Source organism: Sander lucioperca, chromosome 6, assembly GCF_008315115.2.
Source record: "Sander lucioperca isolate FBNREF2018 chromosome 6, SLUC_FBN_1.2, whole genome shotgun sequence".
Lineage (NCBI taxonomy): Eukaryota > Metazoa > Chordata > Actinopteri > Perciformes > Percidae > Sander > Sander lucioperca.
In genome coordinates, this window is record NC_050178.1 from 41,009,025 (window position 1) to 41,021,045 (window position 12,021).

Genomic DNA, 12,021 nt, shown 5'->3' on the forward strand with positions numbered 1-12,021 from the left:
GCCTTCATAAAGAGGCGAGCAGAGGCAGGATACTCTTCTAGTGGTAGAAAATGTCTCCTGGCTGTGGAAGGAAGGCAGGGAAAGGAGGTGAAGGGTTACAGCTAATCTACAGGGGAGGCAATACATGTGTACAGCAGACTTCTATAACATGGATGCCTAAAGAGAGGGTTTGGTGCTATAAACACTAGCTTGTCGTTCACAGGGAGGGCAGAAGAACAGGTTATAGCCCATAATGGGTGTGACAGCTTTTAAAGACTGGTTTGGTCGGTTTACAGCTTAAGGACACATAAAACCAGCCTGGCAACACAGCAGGCGGTGGGAGTATTCCTAAAAGTAGATCATTTATTCATAATTAGCTCTCATCAAGACTGATTGCAGCTCTGCATTCATTCTTACAAGCTCAAAAATGAAAAAAAGAAAGCTGGAATGTAACCAGTACTATACTGTACTCTATCCAATCTTTCCAACTGTAATCTGCCTTCTTCAATGCACCGCAGACCATTTATGTGGATAATGTATTTGTGTGTTGCAGTTGACCAAAGACCACCGTCCTAAGCCCCTGTGATAAAGCCTGTTCTTTAAAACAATACAATTTAAATGAAAATGTAGTGGTGACAATCGTAGTTTCTTCAAATCCCATTTCATTAATTGAACTGGCTGAACTGAACAGACGCTCAATTACCTAATTTAATGGATTTGGATTTAAATCCCGTTTTCCTGCACTCAGATGGATGAGGTTTTTTTCTTTTGAGTAAATTTCCCTGACAAGTTTCTAAGTCTGTATACTGGTCTCAATACATATGACCTACAAACTCAACAACGTTTCAAATGCTGATTTTCTTTTAATTCAAACAAATTCAATTATACAAATTACTAAGAACCAGCTTAACAACAGTTGTTTACTATATATTACATGCTTCTCAAATACATAAAAAAATGCTCTAAAAAAAGACAGAACCAGTGTATTTACAATACCAACATTTACATACAGCTTGATTCTCTTAAGAGAAATTGGGAGCACCAGTCCATGATTTCCAGCATGGGTGAAATAACCATGTTAAAATAATAAAACAAAACTGGATTTTCTGTCTTCCTGCAGTGACTTATCAGATGTGGCAGTGATATCAAAGTTTGGGACTTTGGGTAATACTCAAATGGTGACATGTATTTGGCTCAATTGTACTGTTAAGCACTGACCATGAGATAGATTGAATACTTTGTAAATGACAAACTAGAGTACAGTGTGGTAGATACAAGCTATGCAATGATAAAACTAGGTCTGGTGACTGCAGAATGCTACAGGAAGTAGCCATCTTTTTGAATCATTTTTAATAAGTTCAATCCTTCATTGTGATAATGTCCTTATACATCCTTGTCCAATCCTTCATGGTTAAACTGTTCATACATGTGTGCAGAGCGTTGTTCATTGCGGCTCAGTGTCCTCTCACAGAGACTGTCCTAGTCCTTGGTTTGTGAAGCCTGCATGTCTTCAGTAAAACACTGGAGAAGTTAAGTCCACATCAGGTCCTTGTATAGCTTCAGTGCACAAGTGCTATCACCACAAACAATTGCAATTCAGACATGAAGACGCTCCCGTGGGGTTTTGTTATGATTTAAAGGTTGATTTAAAGGTGTGGGTCAGTTCGGCAATTGCATTCAAGAGAACATAAAATGAGAGGGCTTCATTTCCTTTACACGCTGAATCCCACAGAAGTTAAGTTCCTTCATTCTTTGGATCCTCTTGAACAGAACAGGTAAGTGCAATCTAAGGCACAATGACAACTTGTCAAGGTGAAAATTCATACAGCACATTGAGAGACAGGCAACTACACGATTGTTCCCGGTTTTGAGTCTTCATGCCAGTAAATCTGCTCCTCAGGCTCCAGGTTAGTGTGCATTTGGTTACTGATGTGTGAGTCCATTTGGCTGACATCTATGTAGGATCTGTAACAAACACATACAATTGAAACCCATTAGACAGGTGGCAAACTGAATGTAGCTTGTGACTGGTTAACTATGAGTTTAGAATGAATTAACCCTGGGCTGGTAAAACCACCCTGTCATATTTCAGCTCTGTAGTGCCAAAAATCAGGAAACGGAACCAAAAAAAAGTAACGGAAACATTCATGAACTCGGTTACATCAGGCATGTTAATTATAAACTCATTTTCAGACAAAGTGTAAACCCAGGGTCAAACATTCCCACCCAACAAAACAGCAGATGCACAAAGCAATTATACACACACATATAGCTTTCAAATGCGAAACTAGTCAGGGGTCACATTTTTACCTCTGCCACACAAGTGCTCTCCCACCACCGCAAGACACCCAGAGAAACAAAGCAAAAATCAGCCAGAGTAATATGAAAGGATTTGGAGTTTTCTGTTAGTCCCTGCCACATATATAAGACACATCACCATCACCATGATAACCATGTGGAGTTAATGGGGTAGTTTCACATTCTCGTCTCACCCTTTCTTCTGTGCTGTGACTGATAATTGAGGGGAGGGGGTTAATTTTCCTGGTCAGTAGCATAGGCAACAGCACCAGACCTCTCTAAAGGGCCCACAGGGCACGCCATCCTATCACTGCTCCGCCAGTCAAACTCTGGGGGACATCTGCGCATGAGAGGGGGCAAAGGTCAAGGGTGAGTGGCAGCACATGGGCAGGGAGTCTCTGCATGGGCCAAGAGGAAGGCAAATAGCAAAGGAAAACAAACTATGTAAGGCACACTGCAGAAAAATGTGACCACTGGATGACAATATGCCAGCTGGAAGAGGAAGTGGGGCAGGCATGTTTTTCAAAGAAGCCATGCAGTTACCTTATCATAAATGACAATGAAGGATCAGTCAAACATCTCAAAAATGCAAAGTTCACTTCAAAACATCGACAAGCAGACTATGGAGTCACGTTGCAGACAAACTGAAAGAAGCAAACGCACAGGCTCCGGCTGTTGCTGTTTACTTACTATGAACTACCTTTAGCAAAGGACACCTTACTGAGCCTGTGCCCTCTGGAGGATTGTGGCTGTGCAGGGCTGGAGGCCACCTGCCTGACCCGACAGCCGGGGGAGTAGGAGGAGGTAAAGGTGGAGGAGGGCAGGGAGGAGATGGAGGAGGAAGCTGAGGAGGAAGAACTAGTAGGGAAAAAGGCACAGCGCCTCTGGCCATCAGGGCTGTGCCGGGAGCCCTTAAAGAGCTGTGAGGAGCCATATCTATAAGAAAGCAGGGGCCAGTGGACAGTTAAGGAGGAGAGCAGAACTAGTCTTAAGCTCTGAGGAAGAACTGTCTGCCTGCTGCAAAGATCCTATAATCCTACTGCTGAACCAGGATGTCATGTCAAGCAGATGAATGTTTTCTGATTTCCTAACTTAAGTGTGACGTTGAAGAAAATGTAACATTTGCTACACATCAGTCCACAGTATTGTTGTGTATAAGGGATAACAAATGCAGCTTATATTTTCTGTAGCCATCCATTCTAGGTAATTAAACAGTAGTGCTTAGCTCTGGGGATAAGGAGGATCAGGGAGTGGCTTATTGGATAAGGAGCTGAGTTTTTTTTCTCACCTGTTGTGGGCGGAGTGGCTGTAGGGGGCTGTACTGTAAGAGTAGGTCTGCGGAGCACGCATGGGCATGTCATATTCCGACATACCACCACCACTCATGTGGTTGTGCCAGTTTACGCTGGAGGACGCTGAGGACACTGGAGAGAAAAAAATGCTACAAGTCAGCAACTGATCCACATACATGTGAAACCAAGGTCAACAACATAATGCATGAGACTGTAATACACGGTGCAGTGATCTAACCTGAGTAGGAGATGTTCCTGCCGTTGTGGCTGTGGGGTGCAGGCATGGTCTGGTAGCCCAGGCTCTGCTGGGAGCCTCTGTCATAGTCGTAGTTGTATGCTGCCTGTTTGTGTGCAGCGTTACGTTGGTACCAGCCTCTCAAGTGTTCAGCCACCAAAGCCTTCTGGATGTTCTTGCCGACCTGCTCGTTGCTGCGGGGCACCTGGCGGTTCCTGGGTGGCCGCAGCGTGGCATACGGGTTCTGCGACATGCTGTCTATCTCGTCGTTACCATAGTGACTGTGCATGTCGTGGCCATGATAAGCTGTCGGGGTGGGGTTGTATGAAGGATTGACGTTATAGTGTCCCTCCATCTCATTGCCGTACATGTAGACTCCGTTGGAGTAAGGCTCTGGTTCTGCGTAGCTGGGATAACCCGTCACATAGTAGGCTGTCGTGGTGGGTCTGGCCTGCGGCTGGTAGGCGTAGCAGCGGGTGTCGGGCTGAGCCAAGTTAGGCATGCTACCTGTGTTGGCGTACATGTCTTTTCTGTGGCGGCCGCGAGCTCTGCGCCGGTGCGTGTGGTTACCAGGGATGCTGTACTCTACGCTGGATTGGCTTGTGTAGGAGGAGCCGTCATCGAGGACCTCAGTGCTGTTGCTGCGTCGGGCTGGGGAGAAGGCGAACGTTGGCACAGGAGGTTCCGTCTCTGTCAGGAGCTGAGACTGGGACTCCAGACTACCGCTACGCTGGCGGAAATGTTGTGGAGCATCCTCTGATCTACAATTTAAAAACACTATTTACAAGATGTTCAACAAAACACAAATGTGAAAAGAATCCCATTTTCTTCAAAACGGTCTATGTGTTACTATGGATGTCTTCATTAATTTAGTTATTAACAGATTGATGGTGAAGTGCTGATGTGAACAGCATGATTGGTGTGTAACTGGCCCCATGAGCTGTTGATGAGACAAAAATAAAGAAATACACTGATGAATAATGGCCCTACCTGAGCTGAGTGCTGCTGTAGGCGTTGCGGGTAAGGAGGGGGGTGGGGGGCATGCTGCGGGCATCACGTGGCTGTCTGGAAGCCGGTTTAAACGGGCTGCTGTGGCTTGATAAGGCATTACGGTGACTGTAGTGGAGAGAATCCTGGACTTGGCCGTAATATAATCTGAAACACAGATAACAACAATGTTTTCAGGGCATTCGCCTCTTTAGGGCAGAGCTTTTTATTGAGATAAACACCTATCCTCTCTTCATTTTCTCTCAAAACTGAAGAGGAAAAAAACACCTTGGGTTTGCTTGAATGCAGCACTTTAGTCATCACTTACACGTGAATGACTACCATTACATAGTCCATTGATCATTCTTTTCATGCAACAGCAAGCATTATGACTGTTTAAAATGAGATGAAATCTCTGAAGCTGAGGGCAACACATCACCCATATCATTTTGTAAACACTTATGAAGTAGCTGTCATTTACACTACATTTCCAGGGCCCCTATGCTGTTTCCCTTTTCCTCTCTCCTCTTTGCTTGGAATTATTGTTTGCTCCTTCACAGGCAGCGACATGTTCTTTTCCATCTATTTTTAAAGCCAGTGCATTGGGCTGATAAGAGGGAGATTGTTGGAGAGGCAGGAAAGGAGGGAGGAGGTGACTGGCAGGAATGTAGCTCTCAATGCACTCTACAGGTCTGTACTGGCTCCATGCTTAGGGCATCTACAAAAACAACTGTCAGATACACATTGGAAATTCAAATATTAATAAATGTCATGAGTATCAGTGCTAGCTGTATACCTGCTGTCTGCATGCTCGTCATTGGCAGAGTCCCGTCTGTCATTGTTGTAGTGGATGTCCAGAGTTTCTGCATGGTGTGGTCTTGGGGAATACTGAACCGATCTGGACCGCTGCCTCTGGGAACTGAGCTCATCATCTGGATGATAAAAGTGATTGCTTGGTTAAAATGTATCTAAAATGCAGGGAAGGAGAGAGTTAGCACATGCACACTGAGCATGGCTACGCCTGGGCACTTACCGTCATCCAGAGTGAGGCTGTCAGATAGAGAGCTGAGGTCTGAAGGGTTGACATCATCTGGTAATAGAAGAGAGAAAACGGTCCTCAGAGACGCCTCTGACTTTTCATAGAAAGTAACAGATTGTTCAATCAATTACCACGTGTTACAACATTAAAATGAATTTAAAGCATTAGTAGCCTGTATAGAGTTGTCACTTCAGTTGGTGATGACATCTACCTGCTAAGATCAGTGAGGCTCTCTGGGTGGGTTTCCTTCCTTTCTTGATCCTGTAGGCGTTGATCTCCCTCTCGATCTCCTCCAGCTTCCTCATCGCATCCAGACAGTTGTTTCTCCTCTTTTTCTTCACCGTCTTGCAGAGGTCATCCTCGTTGGATAACTTGATGGCTGCTTCCACAATCTTCTGCTGCAAGGCGAACCTGCTCTCCAGATTCCTCAGATGTGGGTCCTGCAGAGAAAACACACACACACACACACAGTTAAAAGGGGAATTTCCCAAAAATAAAGACAGATCCTATCAGCAATAGTAGTACTCTGAACAAAGAAACAGACGTCAAAGATCTCCAAGACACAATATGGAATGTATCCAAAAACATTCATTTTCAGTGTGCTGACATACTCATATTCTAAATCATATTCATGTTTCCAACTGACTTGCAGATAGAAACCAACTACAATTCACAACAAGTGTTTCAGGCAATGCATTATGCAATGTATGCCTCTAAACACACACATTAAACTCTTAAGCCTGATTTCAAAAAGTCAAATGATCTCTAGGTTTACAAACATAGTGCTGCAAGAACTGTGTCAACAAAGTGTGACATGCTAAATTACATAACAGAAATATATCACAACACAACAATAGCTATACTAACCTCATCATAGGGGAAAAGGTCATCCAGCTTGAAGGCTGTCCCAACACGGCGCCGTACGTGAGGAGCTTTCTCACCTGTGGCCAAGGGATACTCTTTAGGCAATCTGCCAGTAAGTTCCTGCAAATGAGAACAACCAACAGTCAGCTGAGAGTGTTGACGTTTTAAACGTCATTGGAAAGCATCAGAATGAGAGAGGCACTCACAGCTTCTCTCATGCAGATCTGTTTCAGTTCCTCAAGTTTCTGTGTCAGTGTGTGTTTAAGGTCCTTCTCTTTCTTTTTCAACTCAGCAACCTTCTCTTTCTTCTGTTCCTCGCTGACTTCAGAGTCAGCGGAACCTAGAATAATCACACATCTGATTAACTACAAATTGCAGTAATCAATCATCACCCATCATTCTAATGTGGAACAGGAGCCATTATCTTATTTACTCTCTGCTTACCGGCTGAGATGAGGCTTCCGTTGCTGGCCATGATAAGCTGGTCTCTGCTCTCAATGCTGGAAAGTTTACTGATACGCGGGGCACAGATCTCTGTGAGGTCCATGGCGATGTCTCCTGAACTCCTGGTTGTGGTCATCGTTGACTGTAGGGATGGGAAGAGACAGTTAGGAGGAGGGAACAGAGTAGTGAGGGAGGGATTGTGAGTACTTCATTTAAATTAAAACAGCGCACTGCAATAGTGGCGGCGCCATTTGCATGCTTGGTACTCCAAGCGCACTGCTCTCTCATCAATCAGTGTGGGCTCTATTCCTGGATGAACACTGACACACCATCTGCCTTTGAGGGAGACAGTGGCTGAATAACCTCATTTAATAGCCCCTATGCTCAGCAGATATACAACATAAACACAAACACATGGACCATGAGTGTATCTTCAGGGCATTCGGACAACTTTTAACACTTGCAAAAGGACCTAGTCTGTGAATACACTGTGCCTTTTATTCTCAATGGGGCAGTCATAAAAAAACATGTATCCATTCGAAACATGTTATATTGTATATGGCTATTTGTAGTTTACTTTCAGTTAAATATGTTTCCTGTTAAGCCACAGACAAGGCAAAAATAGGCATAATAATAGGCACACCTACTACGACTATATCATTCTGCCTGCTATATCAGCAGGGTGATAAAAATCTTCTACTCAGAGCAATTACAAGCTCTTGTGCATTTTCAAGCTACCTAAGCGCCTGTTACTTCTGATTCAATAGATAAAAGCAATTCTATTCCTTTTAAACCAAGGACGTGACAGTTTCCCAACATACGGCATACCAGCACAGGACCTAGTTACATAAAATACATTAAATGTCATATCCCTTTATCAAGCTATTTATACAAGTCACTTGCATAGGACACGGAACAGGCAGTGCATCACATGATGTATAGTCACCACTACACTATGCTGTGACACTTGTACAATAACTTTTAAACCTCAGTCTTCAGCCCATATTCAAACTGGAAGAGAAGGCAGGCTTAAGGCTCATTTTAAAGCCTGGTTAAAACAGGTCAAAACTATAGCTCACACTGATCTGCTCAGTTAAATGATAATACATGTTATTACCCAAAATTCAGTTCATAATTGGGTCAATACTTGAAAAACTGACTTTTCCCCTGTGTGACCTCCCTAACCCACACCCACACCCACCGGACCCTGATCTGTAGGTGGGTCATCTATGCGGGTCACTCGACATGAGGCAAGATCTCTACACAGGTCAAGCATGAGAGAGTATTAGATTGTTATATTTGAGTCAGCAGTAAATGTGAACAAAGGAAAGTGAACCTGTGAGGAGAAAACAGACAGACACTCACTTTGCTTTGCTTCCTGTCCAGGTAGAACTGGTGCTGACTGATGGCCATCACCCAGATGGTTTTAATCAGAGAGTGGCTGGCATACCATGTGTGAATAACCAGACCAGTCTGTCCGAAAGTTTGCTTGGTCACTGTTCTTCTGTAGAAGATAATAAGACAAACATTCAGTACTTGTGCTGATCCAAGAAGCAAATATGTTCAAATCCTGAATACAAACTTGATGGTATATAAACAAGGTTCTAATTAAGATGAAATAAGTTGTGTTAAGCAAAGCTTAGAAAAGATATCTTATAAAATCTTTGTCCAATTCATTTGTTAAATAATAAACTGAAGAGCAACATAAAACTCATTTTGAAACAGACAATGGGATTTAAAAACATTTTTGAAAGGCTGAAAGTGCGACATTAAAGCCTGTGTGAAGGGCAGAGGTCTTATAACAATCTTAGAATAATAAAGTGGCCATTCAACAGCATGAAAACACTCATTTAACAAACAAGCTACAGCTATTAACATTGTGTTCTAAATGGGCCACTGGCTGCAGTGTATGATAAGGACATCTGAAGCAAGCAGCAGCTAACATGGAAACACTTCAAAAACAGTGAAGATCAGTTAAGCTAAATTAGGCGGTTTGCCTTCTCTGACCTGTGTGGGTCGTTCACTTCCACTGCAAATTTCTTCTCGCGGAAATACAAATTCTCTAACTGCTTCCACTGATACAACTGCAGAGAGACGGTTTGGCAGAAAGGGGGAGGGGAGGGGTAGAGAAACAGAACACATTACTGAGTATACAAGCCAACACAGGACTATTGATTAAAATGTGGATTTGCACTACATAAACAGAAATGTTATTTGATGCATAAAGGCTGTAAAACACACAGTCGCATTAAGTTACACAGAAAAGGATCAATTTCGCCAAATGACAACACAACAGGGAGACTGGTGATAAAACTTGCTTTGTTTCAGCCACAGCAGCCTGCCTTTTAGCACTATTTCTTCTGGTTATCTTACTTGCAATATTAGCAAAAAACACTAACAGCTGAAGCTGTGAATGGGGCTCAGCGGGCCAGCCAGTCAGGTGTAGGTGTAGGTTCGGGCAGGAGCAATTATAATGCTGCCGCAACTGCAGGGAGCAAAATCGTGCCAGGCGGCAGGCCAATTTCTCATTTCATACTTCTGTGGAGGGAAGCAGAGGCAGGACTTCTCTGTGTTGGAATGAAACATCTGCTCCACTGATACTGGCTTTAATAAACAGATGAGCCACTTGTCTGTGAACTCTTCCCTGCTCTCATTTTGGTAAAAAGAGAAACGCTGCACAACAATGGGGCTGAGATTAATGTAGGAGAAAAATTATAACCACGGTTTTACCTGACACCAGTACAAAAAACACATTATATCTCTCGTACCCTAAGAGAAACTGTGCCTGCCTAGTGTAAGAAATTACAATAAGCGGACACATACATATATATTCTATAAAAAATTACATATCTTCCTTTACAACAGCGTGGCTCACACAGTGACAGAGTACCTGTATCTAGAGCCCCTAGAGCAGGTACAACACCACACGAAAGAGAACATTTAGAGGATCACAAGGAGACAATAAAACATAAAGACCCACTGACTACTTGACACACTTAACAGGTAATAGTTGGATACAATAATAAGGCTTACCGTGAAGGGTATTTTTTGCTTATTTAAATCCCTGCTGAATTCTGTTCGGTTTGTATTTAATCTTTTGACTTTCCCACAGGGCTAGAGCTTCCTCGAACAATACTCCCCCTTGTCTGTTCTCAGGGAGCCAGATAGGTGTTGCAAGAGTTTCAGCTGAGCTGACCACGCCCCTTTAACCACCCCCCTCCTCTGACATCACAGATACATCACAAAGACATCAGGCTGCCTTCAACGCTCTGCTCTCTCTCTCCCTCCCTCTCCTACACAGCTCACTTTTTAGTCAGACCAGATGAGCTGGTTGTACACAAGTATTTACTAGGCCAGGTTTTTTTGAAGACATTTGTATCTCTGCTCCACTTCCCGTCACTCACAGATACTGTATGTGATCAATCCTACACAGACTTTGAATACTCCACTTCCAACTGGGAAGTTATCTGCTTTTCATATTGTAAATACCACACAAAGCACTGCTGTGCGCCTGAATCTACTATAACCATCTCCCCCACCAAGGCAAACATATTAGGAATCTGTTACTATGGTCTAATCATTAATAGCAAGGGCTCTCTTTGCTTTCCTGTCAGGCCACTTAACCAGGCAAAAAGAAACACTATGTTTTTACTTATATCCAACAGGCATCACACCTTAGAGTTTCAAGGTATGTGTTTAATCGGTCTATCTTACACTTTGACAGCAAGCTTCCATTTTGTATGAATTTTAAATTAAGATGTTTTACTCCTAAGCTGTAGTGCTATTATCAATGACAACACTGAATGCCAACGTTTGATTTCTTGTCAAAGTATACAAACATTGTCTTTATAATTGTGGACATTACATATTCAGTCTAGCAGTAAAATTAAGAGCATGGTACTAAATGAATAATGGGAACTACCCAGCAGGACACTTCCAAAAAGCTCATCCCACTGCAGAGGGTACCCCATGCCAATTCACACCCTCTAGTCACTATCACTAGGAACATTTACATTGTAACAACAGATCTGGAACAAAGGTCTTGACAATAAACACACACTTTAACTGGATCATTCCTCCTATTAGAGAAACTTCACACCAGTGTGCCAGCACATAGATGAAACTAAAAGAGGACTCTCCTGTGATTGCTGCTGAAGCCACTGCCAAAATATTTCAATGATGTGACACACCTCAATTCCTACAAATCACAGGACTGCAAGAAGTCCTTTTAAAGAGCAACTTGCAGCTTGAATTTCTTTCTTTGTTAGTTACTGATATCTTGCCACCTAGCTGGCTCATAATTAGGAGACTGTGGTCCATCATCTGTGTATGAATGTACATTTACAACCTCTTCAGTGTGAAAACTAACTTTGGGATCCATATTTATCATTGTTAAACTTGACCTAGCTTTGTAAATATGACATAAAACTCCAGATGTTACTGTAGTGTATTTTCTTCTCTTGGAAATCTAGTTTCCACATAATTTACCTACACATCGATTCACTGGGGTCTTCAACCTGTAAGTTGCTCTTTAAAGTGGAAATGGTACGAGAAATGCAGACTAGCAAGTTGACATACTCTGCATCTATGTGAAAGACTGACTCATCAATTCAACTCCTAATCCACCTTAAACAGGAAGCATGCCAGCTTACTAGTACACTCATGATTTGAGCGAATACACAGAATTTCGCTATCTTCTATCTTTAGTATTTACTTCCTTGTTTTTGCCAAACATTTCATTACAGGCAAGTGGAAGTGAGCCAGAAATGCCTGTGGTTTTAGATGGGATCAGGCTGTTCAGATCCAGCTCACACCCACAACCCAAGGACCCTCAGGGCCATGAGTCTGCAAAATCATACATGGATGAAAATGTGTCAAAAGCT

The 12,021-nt window shown here is 42.9% G+C and overlaps 1 protein-coding gene across 9 annotated transcripts in view; it reads right to left on the reverse strand.

The window, feature by feature from the left end:
• Positions 1 to 821: 821 nt before the first annotated feature.
• frmd4ba (FERM domain containing 4Ba) overlaps positions 822 to 12,021 on the reverse strand; it is a 47,360-nt gene continuing 36,160 nt past the window's right edge. For 2 of the 9 annotated variants that reach the window (XM_036002665.1, XM_031279932.2), the window contains exons 12-24: positions 9,146 to 9,222; positions 8,504 to 8,642; positions 7,139 to 7,280; positions 6,901 to 7,034; positions 6,698 to 6,814; positions 6,042 to 6,270; positions 5,825 to 5,881; positions 5,588 to 5,723; positions 4,795 to 4,959; positions 3,808 to 4,565; positions 3,566 to 3,701; positions 2,968 to 3,213; positions 822 to 1,944 (exon numbers count right to left, since the gene is read on the reverse strand). In XM_036002665.1, coding sequence (XP_035858558.1) covers position 1,944; positions 2,968 to 3,213; positions 3,566 to 3,701; positions 3,808 to 4,565; positions 4,795 to 4,959; positions 5,588 to 5,723; positions 5,825 to 5,881; positions 6,042 to 6,270; positions 6,698 to 6,814; positions 6,901 to 7,034; positions 7,139 to 7,280; positions 8,504 to 8,642; positions 9,146 to 9,222 — 2,337 coding nt within the window. In that variant the 3' untranslated portion in view covers positions 822 to 1,943. Of the gene's footprint in view, positions 1,945 to 2,471; positions 2,618 to 2,967; positions 3,214 to 3,565; positions 3,708 to 3,807; positions 4,566 to 4,794; positions 4,960 to 5,587; positions 5,724 to 5,824; positions 5,882 to 6,041; positions 6,271 to 6,697; positions 6,815 to 6,900; positions 7,035 to 7,138; positions 7,281 to 8,503; positions 8,643 to 9,145; positions 9,223 to 12,021 lie in introns of those variants that run through there. The other 7 variants (XM_031279937.2, XM_036002664.1, XM_031279955.2 and 4 more) reach the window with 7 other exon arrangements.